The 17,904-nt window shown below is 42.1% G+C and overlaps 1 protein-coding gene across 1 annotated transcript in view; it reads left to right on the forward strand.

Annotated features, from left to right (window-relative positions):
* Positions 1-17,904, forward strand: part of ZDHHC17 (zDHHC palmitoyltransferase 17) — a 115,225-nt gene that overhangs the window by 42,294 nt on the left and 55,027 nt on the right. Inside the window, exons 2-6 of the mRNA XM_075856997.1 lie at positions 224-330; positions 2,128-2,250; positions 6,498-6,575; positions 9,488-9,632; positions 15,819-15,883. Coding sequence (XP_075713112.1) covers positions 224-330; positions 2,128-2,250; positions 6,498-6,575; positions 9,488-9,632; positions 15,819-15,883 — 518 coding nt within the window. The remainder of the gene's footprint in view (positions 1-223; positions 331-2,127; positions 2,251-6,497; positions 6,576-9,487; positions 9,633-15,818; positions 15,884-17,904) is intronic.

Below are 17,904 nucleotides of genomic sequence, written 5' to 3' on the forward strand. Positions count from 1 at the left end.
TGATCTGAAACTTATGTGTTTGTTCGCTTCAATAGGATAGATCTGGTGAAGTGAGTAGAACTTCATGAAGGCAGCACACTTGTCACATAAGCTCATGAAATTTGCCATGTCATAGAAACAAATCACCGAAATGTTTCTCAAATTTGTTCTCTCTAGAATTACTAAAGCAAAAAAAGTTTTATTATCGGTTTGGGAGTACGCTAACCGTAACTTTCTCTTCCAGGAAATCAAGACTCCGGGTCATTACAATCATGGGTACAGCACTGAATCTATTGGGCGCAAAAGCCACATGGATGACTATAGTACATGGGATATTGTCAAAGCCACACAGTAAGTATGTCCTCACTGAAAGGATGTGGTCACATTATCAGTATTTTGATGTTTCAAACGTAAACTAAAGGTGATATTACACGGTCCGACATGGGCCGTGTAATCTAGCGCTGATCAACGTGACAGCTCGTTGATCAGCGCTTGTTTGCTCCTTTCACAAGGAGCTATGTATGGGGACGAGCGCTTGTTACGTTATCGTGTCGGTAGCACATCTCCCTGTTTACACAGGAAGATCTGCTGCCGACAAAGAATAATCGTTTCGGCATTTAAAACCATGCAATCGGGCGATGAACGAGCGTTTGGTGGTTAATCAGCTGATCATTGCCCTGTTTACACAGGGCAGTTATCGGGAACGAGCATTCTGTAAACGCTCATTTGCCCGATAATTGGCCGATGTAAAAGGGCCTTTAGGCACTGAAGATGACGCTTGCGAGCTAACTGAAGCCTATTTATTGCTAAATGTAATTGAAGCTGTACTAATACTCCCTCAGTGAAGGGCGGCCATGAATTTTACCATTCAAGGCCTCATGCACACGGCCGTGCCTGTAAACTCTGTCCGTGATTACGGGCAGTGCCGGCCGTGGACAGTCACCCGCTTTTTCGGCCCATGCTCCCATATAGAGTGTGGGAGCACGGTCCGTGAAAAAGCAAAACATAGGACATGTCCTTTCTTTTGCGGAGGCTTTTTACGGCCCGGACACCTTCGCGCAATTATACGGGAAGGTGTCCGTGGTCAAAATAAATTAATGGGTCCGTAATTGCGGACCGTAGTTATGGTCCACAATTCCGGGCGAAATCTATGGTTTTTTGCATGGGGACTTAGGCGTCGTCCGTAATTGCGGACCGTAATTACCGACTCTCTTATGTGAACGGCGTTTCCGAGCATTTTTTCGCTGCGTTTTTGCCAGCGGTCCTTGCAAAACGGTGAAAAGAGCCTTAGACATTTATGGCTATATATGCAATAAATGTCTGACAGATCCGTGTCCCAGCTCTGGGCCCTGCACACATGTTTCACGTGGTACGGTGGCCACTGACTGCGATTTTTAGACTGGGACTAGTGGAGAGGGAAAAGCATATCTCTCCCTTCTGTTGTATGGGAGTTACGGAAATAGCAGAGCAGCGCATGCTCGGCTGTTTCTGAAACTCCCATTCAAAAGAATGGGGAGAGCCTAGTTTTCGCGGCCATCTCCACTAGTCCCTGCCTGGAATCTGCAGTCAGAGGTCACCACACCAGGGGAAGCGAGGTTTCTCGATATAGGTGCAAGTCCTGATATGCCATAAATGTTTGAGATGAGAATGCCCCTTTAAACCACAGTCTATTTACTTCAATAAACTCAATTTGCTTCAATATGAGCATATCGAGATGTGCTTTAATTTCCTGATACACGCTTGTCAAAAATTCAATTCCAGAGGATAAGGTTGTGAGGGAAGTTTTGCATCGTTTACATAGGTCCTGATGGTAGGCTGGACAGTCGGCAAACACAGTAGCTTATGGAAACCAGGTGGTTTTTCTTTTGTTTGTTTCCCTGTACGCATCTGGTATTCCAGGACCAAAATAGACTGACCATATAATTTTATATTTTTTTATGGTTATGCATAAAATTCTAAGATGCTCTGTTTTTATGCAATTTGTGAATGGGCAAAGGTCATAACTTTAGTGTCCAGCACAAAACCACTATGAATAAATTGCACAGTCCATGATCTGGTATATACACATAACATGGATGGTGAAACATAAAAATGCACTATGAGTATTTGTGTTTGGTAATTATTTTTCCCTTTTTATGTTCTCTTCAGGTATGGAATCTACGAGCGATGCAGAGAGCTGGTGGAAGCAGGCTATGATGTGCGACAGCCTGACAAAGAGAATGTTACTCTGCTTCACTGGGCTGCCATCAACAATAGGATAGATCTGGTGAAGTGAGTATAACTTCATGAAGGCAGCACCCTTGTCACATAAGCTCATGGAATTTGCCATGTCATAGAAACAAATCACCGAAATACGTTTCTCAAATTTGCTTAAACCTGTAACAAGTTTATTCCTGGTGTACAAACATTATTATGAAATGAATGTGATTATGTAGTTAAAAATTACCGATCATAATAACTGATGCAATATATGTTATTTATATAAATTCTGCTCATAGCAAACACATAGGGGGAGTTCACACAGCGTCCGAAAACGCTCCGAAAAACGGCCGAAAATGCCTCCCTTTGATTTCAATCGGAGGCGGAGGCATTTTTTTCCCGTGAGCGGAAAATCCGGCTGGTGGGAATAAGAAGGGACATGCCCTATCTTCGGGCGTTTACGCCTCCGACCTCCCATTGACATCAATGGGAGGCAGAAAAAGCGTATTTCGTGGCGTTTTTGCACCAACGGCCGCGGGCAAAAAACGCAGTGAAAATCGGCGTGCAGACAGTGCAAAATCTGCCTCAAAATTCCAAACGGAATTTCAGGCAGATTTTCCACCTGCAGAAAACTCGGTGTGAACCCAGCCATACTCTTCTGCAGAGAAGGATTTTAACCTAGACAAAAACTCTAAGCGGCAAAATGTTTTTATTCAGCATTTGTTGTCGCTCCCTAAATGATTGTCATCTTAAAAGAGCAGAGTGGAAGTCAGTCAAACATTTTGTCCTGGCCTGCAGTTTTGAAGTGTTGAAAATGTATTTTTCTGTATAATGCATTTGAGGTGCATTTAACTAGCGTTTAGACACTTTCTTGTTCCTCATTCCGGTTTGCTTTTAGATTAAAAATTTTTTTTTAACCAGCAATAGAATATGCCATAATTTTCGAATCGGTGGGGATTCTACTGCTTGGGCCCCCACAGATTTTGAGAATGAAAAAGCGTAGTGCTGGTTTAGCACTGCAGCACCTTCAAAGTTTTTCTCGGCACGCAGCTCTCCCGGCCAACAACTGTGTAAACCATAAAAAGCTGTTTAATTAATGTGCTTTTTATGGTGAGTTGGAACGTCCAAACTTTCCTTTTTATTGCTGGGAACATAAAAACAACAATTAAGCATTCAAAGCTGAAGCCCCTATTACGCTACCTGAACTATCAAAAGCTTTGACCACCATGGCAAAGGGCAAGGCCTCGGGCCCTGATGGACTCCCCCTGGAGGTATACACTAAATATCAGGAGCAACTCCTACCACAATTACTAGAAATACTGAATGCCTCCTTTGGAAAAGGAACTCTGCCAGCCTCAATGTATGATGCGACTATAATTGTACTTCTGAAGCCGGATAAAACACCAATGGATTGCGGATCTTACAGGCCCATCTCTCTACTCAACACAGATTACAAACTGCTGACTAAAGTACTGGCACTTAGACTAAACTCCGTCATCTCTGATATTATTCACCCGGATCAATCTGGGTTCATCCCTGGGAGGAGTACGTCTGATAACCTGAGGAGAGTCCAGACGGTGGCGCAGATAGGCGAGCGTAACAAAAATGACTGGGCCCTGGCCTCCTTGGATGCGGCTAAGGCTTTCGACTCTGTGGAATGGACCTACTTGGCTAGTGTTCTGTCTAGTTTTGGATTCGGCCCTGCATTTGTGTCATGGATACAGATAATTTACAAGCATCCCAGGGCTAATATAGCGCTGAATGGCCTCACATCTACCTCCTTTGACCTAGGTAGGGAAACTAGGCAGGGCTGCCCCCTGTCACCCCTGCTCTTTGCACTGGCAATGGAACCATTGGCAATACTCATCAGATCCGACCCGGAAGTAAAAGGGGTCCCACACAAGACGGGTGAGGACCGTATTGCACTGTACGCAGATGATATTATGTTATTTGTTTCGCAGATACAGTCTTCCCTCCCGAGAATGATGCATCTTATCAACACCTTTGGAGATTACTCTGGACTTCGCATTAACTGGTCCAAATCGACCATCTTGTTTTTACAGCCTGGGGAAACGCAGTCGGCGGGCTCCACGAGAGAAGGACTTGCTGTAGTTGACCAATTTAAATACCTGGGTATACTCATTACCAGAAAGGCGGCACTCTCCCTACAACTCAATGTGTATCCTCTATTATCCATTGCCAGAGAAAAGTTTAAGATATGGGCGGCCCTCCCATTGTCGGTCATGGGACGAATTAATCTGATTAAAATGGTGATACTTCCTAAGAGTCTTTATATTCTACAACATCTATTCACTCCTATACCAAAGTCCTTCTTCCGGCAACTGGAGTCCCTCATAATTTCCTTTATATGGGGAAGGTCTAGGTCAAAACTGGCCTTACAGAAGCTACAAAGACCGAAGGAGATGGCTGGTATTGCTCTCCCGGACATTTATCTATACTATCTGGCCGGCCAACTCAAATACCTAGGCACCTGGACGCAAGCCAAACGCCCCCCGGGCCTTGAGGGTATATTACTGGACTATTCTGCACATAAGTCATTGTGGCCGGTGTTGTTCCATCAGGACGTGCCAAGATCCTCTTTACTGCCTGTCTGTCGAGTGGCAAGGGAAGTCTGGAAAGTGGCTATGACTATCTCGAGTTCTTCAGACATCCCCGCGGAAACTCCTCTGTGGCATAACACGGTGTTGGAATCCTTGGTAAAGTTCCCAGATGCCGCATACTGTATTGATGCAGGTGTCACAGTGCTCGGAGACGTGTATGAAAATAATATCCTTCTGTCTTTCGAACAAATGCAAGAAAAATTTCGGCTTCCTCGAAACATTTCTTCAGATATCTGCAGATGCGTCACCTCCTTGCTGAGCAGTTTCCGAGACAGCGTCAACCCATCTCCTCCTACCCACTCATCGGGGTGGTCCGGTCACGGGGCCCCAGAGGTCTGATCTCTACTATTTACGCTCACTTGATTGAACAGAAGGCTAATGCGACTCCACTGCTGATTATTTCCAGGTGGTCTCAACTAATCCCTTCTTTGACGGAGGACTCCATTGAAGACCTACTACAATCACACTTACATGTGTCACCTGCTGCTAATAATAAGCTCATCCAGCTGTACTATATTCATCAGGCGTATCTGACGCCTCAGCGCCTATTTCAAATGAAATACATACCAGAACCGGCTTGCCCGAAATGTTCACATGCCCCAGCTGGCATACGGTATGGCTGTGCCCACACCTCCGCTCTTACTGGTCAGAGATCATCGGTTTCCTCAACTTAATGCTACCTTTTCCTGTTGTAGGGACTCCAGAATTGTGTCTATTTGGAATACTGGAGGAAGACATATGGTCCCGTCATACCAAAATATTTCTGCAGGAGACCCTTTTCTTGGCCCGCAAAGGCATTTCTATGAGATGGATGGATCGCCGACCTCCTAGGGTTGCAGTATGGAAGCAGATGGTTAATTCCACTATATCATATGAACGTATCATTTTTAAACATAGAGATCGGCCGGACAACTTCCATAAGATATGGGACATATGGTGCAACAGCACTGCGACAACGTACACCCCGAGGGAACTAGAGATGGCAGTGGATGCGAGGAGGGGAGGGAGGAGACGATAGGCAGGTAGGGATGAGACGGATAATGTAGTGGATCTCCCGGACCTCTCACATATAAACATATTGTATGAACATTATACAGTTGTGAAAATGTAAAGTGAATGGATGTACTATCTGTGAATTTTTATTAGGCCTCTTTTAGGTAGTGAAGTAAACAGGATGGCAATATCGTTGAGATTTGTACAGCACCTGCGAGTGCTTAGTTGTATTGATTGGGACGCTGTTGTCCTTTACATTTGTTTCTTTTATTCTTCATAATGTGATAAAACAAACTCACTTTTCAATAAAAACAAGTTTAAAAAAGCATTCAAAGCTTGTTGCGAATGCGACTAAAATGCTTAAAGGGCTGACCCCTCCGAATAACCCCTCCCCAAAAACGCCTTCATTCTTATCACTGGTGGAAACTGCAGGAGCCACACATTTCCCTGGGAATAATGCTGCAGGTTAAATATGACACGGTACCCATTCCAACAAATAGGGGAGTATGTACATGACATGGTTGCGCTGAGTCTCTCAACAAAGCAGGAGCCACTTTTTAGCGTGTCTCTGCTGTGGCTAATGGACGGGGTCCCATCTATGGCATCCATATGCATAAGACGTTTTTTGATGGGACAACCCCTCGCTGGAAGTATTACACCAAAATAGTGCCTGTCCGTCTCTAAGCATATGTTTTTTATTTGCAGGTTCTACATATCTAAAGGTGCTATTGTGGACCAACTTGGAGGAGATTTAAACTCTACTCCTCTTCATTGGGCAACTAGGTAAGATTACAGTTAATGTATAATGCATATACAAGTGTTAAAGGGAATGTGTTGCCAGCAAAACATGTTTTTTTTTTTTTTAGTTAAACATTTAGTGTGTAGGTGTTTAAACATTGTTCAAATTTTTTTATTTTTTTTTCACGAGTCAGGAAATATTATAAATTAGATTCTAATTTATAATATTTCCCATTGCTGGTCACTAGATGGAGCTATTCCCAAAATTGCAGCATTGCATGTGGTAAAGCAACCACATTGCTTTTTGCTGCAAAATTGGGTAAAAAGCACTCGCTCTAGTGAGCTCTGAGAATCCCCCCCTCCTTTATCCTGGCTAGTGCCGGGATAAACGAGGGGTTTGAACGGTCTAACCTCCTACACTGTGTGTCTCCATTTTTTGAGCTAACACACAGTGTAGTAGGTTTACATACAGTAGTAAACACACACAAACACGAACATACATAGAAATCTCTTACCTGCTCCTGCCGCCGCGGCTCCCTCCGGCCCGTCCGCTCCGTCTGCTGCCGCTGGTCCAAGTGCACAAGTCCGGAAGCCGCGACCGGAAGTAGTAATCATCTTACTGTCCTTCCGCAACTTCCGGTCCACAGGAAAATGGCGCCGGACGGCGCGCATTTCAAATTGGACTGTGTGGGAGCGGCGCATGCGCAGTTCCCACACAGACGGCGTACACAGAAGTGGATGGGATGGGACCCGTTCGCAGTCCCTATGGGACTGTGGCTGCCGTATTCCATGTCTGTATGTGTCGTTAATCGACACATACAGAAATGGAAAAAAAAATGGCTGCCCCCATAGGGAAGAAAAAGTGTAAAAATAAGAAAAAGTAACACACAAACACACAAATTAATCCAAACGTTTTTAATAAAGCACTAACATCTTTAACATATTAAAAAAAAAATTGTGGTAACACTGTTCCTTTAACTCAATAAGTGCTAAGATTTGACACTCGGACTAGTCACCTGACACAAACTAATTTCCCTATCTGAAATTCACCCAAGGATGGTATTAAATTACTCACTTATTGTTCTTTTAACACTTTAAACAGAGAAACTCAGCATTGTTCTCTTACAAAGAGGCTCTGTCACCACATTATAAGTGCCCTGTCTCCTACATAAGGAGATTGGCGCTATAATGTAGGTGATAGTGATGCTTTTTATTTCGAAAAACTATATATATTAAACCACTTTATGAGCGATTTTTAGCTTAATGCTAATGAGTTTCTTAATACCCAAGTGGGTGTGTTTTTACTTTAGACCAAGTGGGTGTTGTACAGGGGAGTGTATGACGCTGACCAATCAGCATCATGCACTCCTCTCCATTCATTTACACTGCACTAGCGATATAGATATATCGCTATGTGCAGCCTCATACACAAGCCCTAACATTACTACAGTGTCCTGATAATGAATACACATGACCATCCAGCCTGGACGTCATGTGTATTGAGAATCCTGACCGCTTCTGTGGCGTCTCTGTGAGATTTACAGCGAGGCAAGTGTGATCTCGCGAGATTACGATATAACCTGTCATTTCAAACGAGATTACGTTTGCCTTGCTGGAATCTCACAGAAAAGATTCAGAAGTGTCAGGATTCTGAATAAACATCACGTCCATTTTTTTTTCTCTCAGTACATAAAGCCTAATTGCCAAACTTTGGTTTCTGCTCAACTTCTGATTTTCCTTATATATAACAAAAAAAAAGCAGCGCTGCCCCGGTAGGGGGGTGCAAATAAATCCTCCCAGACTCCGGCTATGAGCCCATGGATGCAAGTCAAAAAAATAGAGGCAGCACTCTAGATTATGAATAAATAAAGTGGTGTGTTTTATTCACCCCAGAAACCAACTCAATGGGATCTCTACATTTTGGGTGGGCATACTCTTTTTAATGTACAGACAATTTTATAAAAAAAAAAATCTGTGCGTATCCAGGGGAGCAGCACTCCTGTCAGTCTTGATGTGCTACAGACATTCTCTGCATAGGAAGCAGGACAATTTCAAAGCGTAGACAACCCCTATAGGGCAGTTGTAAAGCGCTTTATGGTATCTATAAGATACCCTGCTAAAGGGAGGTCAGAGGTAAAACTGACACCTTCCAAATGAGTTCATGTGAGTCTTCCTTGCAATTCTTAGTGGCTAAGGGGGTCTCACATCAGGACTTATTTCAGTTTTGCTCAGGCATTTTCTTTTTGTGATTTAAATGGTTTTTAAATATAATCAAAGTTAATATAATGAATAACCAGTTCTCTGTTTTTGGCAACTGCCTGACCTCAATGTGCCTACCTGGCTAGTCGGTTGAATTGGTATTACCATCACAAAATTTGCCATCACTTTCTAATAGGTGGGGGTCTGGCCTGACGTCTGGGACCCCCACGATTCTAAAAATGAAGGGACTGCAGCGCTGCTGACCTTCTAACTTTTTTCCCTGTACATCCGCGCTCCCAGCCATGTCCGTGCAGGGATTTTCAGCAAAGGCCGAGTCAAGAGAAAACTTTAAAAGTGTCGTAGTGCATTCACTAAATGAGTTAGGGTCCCGGCAGGCAGACCTCCACCAATCAGAAAGTGGTGACATATTCTTGCAATATGCCATCCGTTTCTGTGTTTGGTATTTCCCTGAATAATGCCTCTTTCCCCCAATATCTGTGGTAGACCTCATCTCTAAAATGAAAGAACTTTTTTTTTTTTTTTTTTTCTTCTCTGAGATGCATGTTGTTTTTTTTGTTTTTTTTTTTGGGCTAAAATATTTTGAGTGGATGGAAATGGATATTTCAGAAAAATAGTTCTACTCTAATATACATCATATGTCTTTATATCATGGCTGATTTGTGTATATTTTTTTTCTTGGCTTTTCCTCTCCTTTTACCTTTTCAAAGACCCTACAGTATTTTATGATTGTCTTTTAGACAGGGACACCTCTCCATGGTTGTCCAGTTGATGAAATATGGCGCTGACCCCTCACTTATAGACGGAGAAGGCTGCAGCTGTATTCACCTCGCTGCCCAGTTTGGACATACCTCAATTGTGGCATATCTTATAGCAAAGGGGCAGGTAGGTGCAGTTTCATTTACATCAATGTTATATTATGCTTTATTTTTGGGTATACTGTTTGTAGAGCCCGTATTAACATATCTAAATGGTTAATGTCTTTTTTTCTTTTATGGGCAGCAAAGCATGCCCTGTTTATTCATTTTTATGTATACACACACACACACAAACACACACTTGTTGGTACACTTCTGTTAAAAGAAAAACCCACAATGGTCACTGAAATAACTTGAAATTTACAAAAGTAATAATACATTTTAATTTACTGAAAATCAACTAATGTAAATCAGACATTGCTTTTGAATTGTGGTTCAATAGAAAAAACCAACTATTGAAACTGGCCTGGACAAAAATGATGGTCCCGTTAACTTAATATTTTGTTGCACAACCTTTAGAGGCAATCGCTTCAAACAAATGATTTCTGTAACTCTCAATGAGACTTCTGCACCTGTCCGCAGGTATTTTGGCCCACTCCTCGTGGGGACACTACTCCAGCTGTGTCCGGTATGAAGGGTGTCTCCGGTACGAAGGGTGTCTTCTCCAGAATGCAGGTTTCTGCTCCTTCCACAGATGTTCAATAGGATTTAGGTCCGGGCTCATAGAAGGCCACTTCAGAATAGTCCATTGCTTTGCTCTTAGCCATCCTTGGATGTTTTTAGCTGTGTGTTTTGGGTCATTACCCTGTTGGGGGACCCATTGCCTGTGACTGAGACCAAGCTTTCTCACACTGGGCAGTACATTTAGCTTCAGAATGCCTTGATAGTCTTGAGATTCCATTTTACCCTGCACAGATTCAAGACCCCTGTGCCAGATGCAGCAAAGCCGCCCCAAAACTTAACCGAGCCTCCTCCATGTTTCACAGTAGGTACAATGTTCTTTTCTTTTTGTGCTTCATTTTTGTGTCTGTGAACATAGAGCTGATGATAAAAAAAAAAAAGCGAGACTGGAATTTGCCAAAATGCATATTGACCAGCGCAAAGCCTCTGGGAGAATGTCCTTTGGACAGATGAGACAGAACTGGAGCTTTTTGGGAAGTCACCTCAGCTCTATGTTCACAGACACAAAAATGAAGCATAAAAAGAAAAGAACATTGTACCCACTGTGAAACATGGAGGAGGCTCGGTGATGTTTTGGGGCTGCTTTTCTGCATCTGGCACAGGGTGTCTTGAATCTCTGCAGTGTCAGAAAGCTTTGTCTCAGTCGCAGGACTGGTGCGGGGTCCCTTCAAACCTGACACAGCTGGGGCAGTTTGCTCACGAGGAGTGGGCCAAAATACCTGTGGACAGGTGCAGAAGTCTCATTGGGAGTTGCAGAAATAATTTTTTTGAAGTGATTGCCTCAAATGGTTGTGCAACAAAATATTATGTTATGGGTACCATCAGTTTGGTCCAGGGCAGTTTCATTATTTTTTTTTTCTGTTGAACCACAAAAGCAATGTCTGACTTACATTTTAATTTACTGAAAATAAACTAATGTATTTATTACTTTCGTTAGTTTCAAGTTTTCAGTGACCACTGTGGGGTTTCCTTTCTTTAACAGAAGGGTATCAACAATTTTGTCCACAAGTGTGTGTGTGTGTGTGTGTGTGTGTGTGTGTGTGTGTGTGTGTATAGATCGATCGATCCCAAAAAATCAGGCAGCACTCCAAGGTATAGGCAAAAAAAGTGGTGGTGTTTTATTGGTCCATCAGTAAATGCAACATTTCAGCTCGACACAAGAGCTTTGCTTGAGAAAGGCTCTTGTGTCGAGCTGAAATGTTGCATTTACTGATGGACCAATAAAACAGCACCACTTTTTTTGCCTATACCTTGGAGTCCTGCCTGATTTTTTGAATCTACTAGTTTTGGGTCTTATGGTCGTGACCCAGGCAGGCATGCACCTACATATTGTTGGGGGCTGTGCGGCTGACAACTTTTTGGGGAATATATATATATGTATGTGTATTTATTTACACAGTCACATTATTATGACCACCAGCTAATATCCAATGAGTCATCCTGACTGCAGTGCATCCCACTTTTACTGGTGGGTACATGGGGGAGGATCCATAGAGCGAACAAGATGATCGAGGTGGTCCCTCAGATGCTCAATTGGGTTCAAGTCTGGTGAATTAGGGGGCCAGGGAAGTACTTTGAAGGCTTGGTCGTGCTCTTCCAACCACTGTCGGACATTTATAGCCGTGTGACATGTCGCATTGTCTTGCTGGAAGATTCTATCTGCCCCAGGGAAGACAAACAGCATGTATGGCTGGACGTGATCTGCAACAATGGATTCATACCCAAATCGGTCCAGAGTGCCTTCCACATGGATGAGAGCCCAGAGAATGCCATGAAAAAAATCCCCCAGACCATAATGCTGCCGCCACCAGCTTGTGTTCGTCCAGTGTTTGCAGGGTAATTGTTTTCTGATGTTTCTTGCCTGATACGCTAACATCCAGCCGTTCGATGCAGCAGATAACGTCACTCATCGGAGAAGACAACCCTTTGCCAATCATCGGTGGTCCAATTCCAATGCTGGCTGGCAAATTGAAGCTTTTTTTTCTCGATGCTCCTTAGTTACCATAGGAGCAGTGACCATCCGTCTGCTTCGGAGCCCCATATGCAGTAGGGTACACTAAACTGTTTTAGACACACGTCTGGTAGCCCCCTGATTACGTTTCGCGGTGAGCAGCACCACCGTAGTGTGTCGTTCAGCCCTCATTCACCTTCGTAGCCGATGTTCACTTCTCACATCAATGACACGTGGTGCTCCGCAGTTTCCACGTCGGTTATTCCCAATGGTGCTATTTGTCCACTCACGATACGCTTTCACCACAGCAGCACGTGAACAGCTCACAAACTGCGCTGTTTGAGAAATACTGCCACCCTTGGCCCGAAAGCCAATAATCATCCCAGAGTTTTGCAACTGATAAAATGCCCCTTTTACCCATGGCAACAAGTGATATGTGTTCAGACAGCCTATCGCACACATTAGATACCCACCAAGTCAGCCCACGGCACATCACTTCCTCCATGGGCTACGTGCTGCCGTCGTCGAAAGTAGGAGGTGGTCATAGTAGTGTGACTCGAGCATGTGTGTGTGTGTGTGTGTGTGTGTGTGTGTGTGTGTGTGTGTGTGTATAAATGTATGAGAGAGAGATTAGATAGATTTACATTTATTTATTTTTCTATTTGAGACTACAGCTATGCATTGTTTTGTAAGTATTTTTACTTATCAAAATTTATTGATTTTGAACGAAATAGACATATTTAACAAGGCCAGAAATGCATAGAGATTTTAGCCTAGAATCCCCTTTGTTGTACCATGAGAGAATACTGAAGTTTAATAATTAATAAATTACTATTAGCTCTTCAGCGTCTTGGTTTGAATCATGCCTTCGTAAACATTTTCATTTACCAATTATTGTCACATCTATTGCCCAAAATAATTTCTGTTACATTGCTAAACCAGCAGATGGCGCAGACCTCCTTTTTTTTTTTAGATAAAATGCATGCCGATCAAAGATATCTCCAACATATATATTCTTTCATTGCTAAAATGACTTCACAGAAACGTGATTATAAATGGAAGCCACGACGCAGATGTCAGCAGAGCCTAAGATTTGTATATGTGTGTATACAGTGAAGGAAATAAATATTTGATCCCTTGCTGATTTTGTAAGTTTGCCCACTGTCAAAGTCATGAACAGTCTAAAATTTTTAGGCTAGGTTAATTTTACCAGTGAGAAATAGATTATATTTAAAAAAAAAAAAAAACAGAAAATCACATTTGTCAAAATTATATATATTTATTTGCATTGTGCACAGAGAAATAAGTATTTGATCCCTTTGGCAAACAATACTTAATACTTGGTGGCAAAACCCTTGTTGGCAAGCACAGCAGTCAGACGTTTTTTTCTAGTAGATGATGAGGTTTGCACACATGTTAGATGGAATTCTGGCCCACTCCTCTTTGCAGATCATCTGTAAATCATTAAGATTTCGAGGCTGTCGCTTGGCAACTCGAATCTTCAGCTCCCTCCCTAAGTTTTCGATGGGATTAAGGTCTGGAGACTGGCTAGGCCACTCCATGACCTTAATGTGCTTCTTTTTGAGCCACTCCTTTGTTGCCTTGGCTGTATGTTTCGGGTCATTGTCGTGCTGGAAGACCCTGCCACGAGCCATTTTTAATGTCCTGGTGGAGGGAAGGAGGTTGTCACTCAGGATTTGACGGTACATGGCTCCATCCATTCTCCCATTGATGCGGTGAAGTAGTCCTGTGCCCTTATCAGAGAAACACCCCCAAAACGTAATGTTTCCACCTCCATGCTTGACAGTGGGGACGGTGTTCTTTGGGTCATAGGCAGCATTTCTCTTCCTCCAAACACGGCGAGTTGAGTTAATGCCAAAGAGCTCAATTTTAGTCTCATCTGACCACAGCACCTTCTCCCAATCACTCTCAGAATCATCCAGATGTTCATTTGCAAACTTCAGACGGGCCTGTACATGTGCCTTCTTGAGCAGGGGGACCTTGCGGGCACTGCAGGATTTTAATCCATTACGGCGTAATGTGTTACCAATGGTTTTCTTGGTGACTGTGGTCCCAGCTGCCTTGAGATCATTAACAAGTTCCACCCGTGTAGTTTTCGGCTGAGCTCTCACCTTCCTCAGGATCAAGGATACCCCACGAGGTGAGATTTTGCATGGAGCCCCAGATCGATGTCGATTGACAGTCATTTTGTAGATCTTCCATTTTCTTACTATTGCACCAACAGTTGTCTCCTTCTCACCCAGCGTCTTACTTATGGTTTTGTAGCCCATTCCAGCCTTGTGCAGGTCTATTATCTTGTCCCTGACATCCTTAGAAAGCTCTTTGGTCTTGCCCATGTTGTAGAGGTTAGAGTCAGGCTGATTAATGGAGTCTGTGGACAGGAGTCTTTTATACAGGTGACCATGTAAGACAGATGTCTTTAATGCAGGCACCAAGTTGATTTGGAGCGTTTAACTGGTCTGGAGGAGGCTGAACTCTTAATGGTTGGTAGGGGATCAAATACTTATTTCTCTGTGCACAATGCAAATAAATATATATAATTTTGACTATGTGATTTTTTTTTTATTTTTTAATATAATCTATCTCTCACTGGTAAAATTAACCTAGCCTAAAAATTCTAGACTGTTCATGACTTTGACAGTGGGCAAACTTACAAAATCAGCAAGGGATCAAATACTTATTTCCTCCACTGTATGTATGTGTGTGTGTGTGTGTGTATATATATGTGTGTGTGTATATATATATATATATATATATATATATATATATATATATATATATATATATAATAAATTCTATTCAGAAAGGCAAAACTTTGCATTTAGACTTCGCACTAAAGGAAGAATATCTAGTTTTTAAGAATTAAAAATACCAGGGAAGGTTCCAGATGCTGTACATTGCTCAGTACAAATCTACAAAAAAAAAAAAGGAGGTTTTAAACATTATATTCTATTATATAAAATATAGGTCATAATGCAATGGTAAAGAATTTAAAGGGGTTGTCCAGGCACGGACACCTGATGACCTATCCACCGATCAGCTCCTCCGGCTGCCTCTGGGCACCGGATGTCCATGACGTAAGCAGATAGCTCCGGTCACGGAATAGCAGCCGAGCTGCAGTACTGCAGCTCTGCTCCTATTCAAGTGAATAGGAGCAGTTCTGCAGCACGGCCGCTATTCAGTAGTCGGAGCGATCTGCTTCTGGCGACTACTGAATGCCCTTCATAACATCCGGGAGTCGGAGCAGCTGATCGGTCCGTGTGTCGGACCCCCACCAATATATTGATGACTTATCCTGTGGATAGGTCATCAGTTGTCCGTACGTGGACAACCCCTTTTAAGCATCTGTGGGATAAATCTAGAATACCATAATACTCTATATTCTAAAACTTTGCAGCACATGAGCTCACACTCCTAAAGGGAGCGGTACTGTTAATGTACATATGCTTGGGAATTTTATAAAATGACTTAATATATAAGCAAGGACATAGATAAATAAGAAAAATGCTTCTCTTTAAAGTTACATATGTTTCAAATACAAATGTAGGTCAACCAAAAAAACACTTTTTTCCAAACACAATTTTACCATAAATATATTAGAAGTGTCTTGAAATACAAAATACAGGAATATTAAATCTTTACTCAACTTTGTTGTTCTAGGATGTAGATATGATGGATCAGAATGGCATGACTCCATTAATGTGGGCAGCTTACAGGACGCATAGGTAACTACTTTCATTATTTTATATGTCTTTATATTTTATGCAATGCTGTAATATTTAATACCTTTAAACCACATTTTGAATATTTCCTTCACTTTTCAAAAGGCTTTTTGGACTAGAATGGCCTGATTTTTATGGCCTGCTATGAAAATTTGTGATGAAAATAATTATTCCTTTTTGTCATAGAAAATATAATGAAGGTGTTTTATTACTCAGTGATCTCTGTACAACAAACTGCTTCTTTAAAAAATATTTATAAAAGTTTTTTGTTTTCCTTCTAAAAAGATTCTACAGGAGTAAGTCATTGTTCACATCTGCGTCGGGGTTCCGTTAGACCTTTCCGTCAGGGGAACCCATGAACGGAAAGCCAAACGGAAACCATAGCTTCTGTTAGCATTACCATTTTCAATGGTAAAGCTTCCGTCGCAAATGGTTTCTGTTTGTCTCCGTTCCGGAAGGTCTCCGTTTTTTGGACCGAATCAGTATCGCAGTAGACTACGCTATTGTTTCTGCTAATAAAACGGAAACCTTATGGAACGGAGACAAACGCAAACCATTTGCAACGGAAGCATTACCATTCTAATCAATCATAATGCAAACGGAAGCTTTGGTTTCCATTTGACTTTCCGTTCATGGGTTCCCCTGATGGAAAGGACGAACAGAACCCTTGAACGAAAGCCTGACGCAGATGTGAATGAGGTCTAAGAAAAAAGGATAGGCACGCTCTTCCGTGTCTGATACCTCTCCTTAAGAATTCTTTATTTAATACCAGGGATGTGCTATTGAGCTAGTTGGGCAAACAAATATGATAAGCTTTTTTTTAAGTTCATGTTGGCTTTAATGTATTACCTGGTCTTGATAGTGGCCAATCTTCTTCAACCAGTTCATGACCGGGCTATTTTGAGCCTTCAGGACCAGACACCGTTTAGCCATTTTTAGCACACGTTCGTTAAATGGCTATAACTTTTATATTTGTTGGGCTAGTGACGTGATTTTTGCGATGTTTTTTCCCGTAGACAATGCAGGTTTCTTTTTTTTTTCTTTGATCATTTTTATACACATCCTTTTTAGAATTTTTAGGCTTAAAGAGGCTCTGTCACCAGATTATCAAATCCCTATCTCCTATTGCATGTGATCGGCTCTGCAATGTAGATAACAGTAACTTTTTGTTTGTATTTATTTTTTTATTTTTTTTGAAAAACGATAATTTTTGGCCAAGTTATGAGCAATTTTATATTTATGCAAATGAGCTTTGAAATGGACAACTGGGTGTGTTTTTTTTTTTTCGTATTTCCAACTGGGCGTGTATTGTGTTTTTAATAACTGGGCATGTTTACTTGTTTTACTAACTGGAAGTTGTGAATAGAAGTGTATGATGCTGACAAACCGCATCATACACTTCTCATCGTTCCCACCCAGCTTCTTTCACTAAAGACACACAGCGTGACGTTACCCACAGGTCCTTCAACCTTGTCGTCGGACAAAGAAGATACATTGGCTGAAAGACGTCCAAAAGGTTAATATGCTCGTCTCTAGGGAGTTTGCTATGCTTACCTGCACATGGTGATGCTGCTGCAAATTCAACTGTATGCCTGGAGCTGTGGTGTCTTCTCTCTTCCGACGCCAAGGTTGAAGGACCTGTGGGTGACGTCATCACTCCCAGCCAGCTTCTTTCACTGCAGACACAGCGTGACGCCACCCACATGTCCTTCAACACGCCCAGTTCTTAAAAACACAATACACGCCCAGTTGTCCATTTCAAAGCTCATTTGCATAAATATAAAATTGCTCATAACTTAGCCAAAAATGATCGTTTAAAAAAAAAAAAAGTTACTGTTATCTACATTGCAGCGTCGATCACATGCAGTAGGAGATAAGGATTTGATAATCTGGTGACAGAGCCTCTTTAAAGTTTGAAAATAATAGTAAAAAAATAAGCTTTTTTACGTTTCAGCTATTTTTTTTTTTGGTAATAACATAGTTTTACCCTAAAATAGACCTTTTATTTGTGATCGTCATTGTCT

Source organism: Rhinoderma darwinii, chromosome 3, assembly GCF_050947455.1.
Source record: "Rhinoderma darwinii isolate aRhiDar2 chromosome 3, aRhiDar2.hap1, whole genome shotgun sequence".
Lineage (NCBI taxonomy): Eukaryota > Metazoa > Chordata > Amphibia > Anura > Rhinodermatidae > Rhinoderma > Rhinoderma darwinii.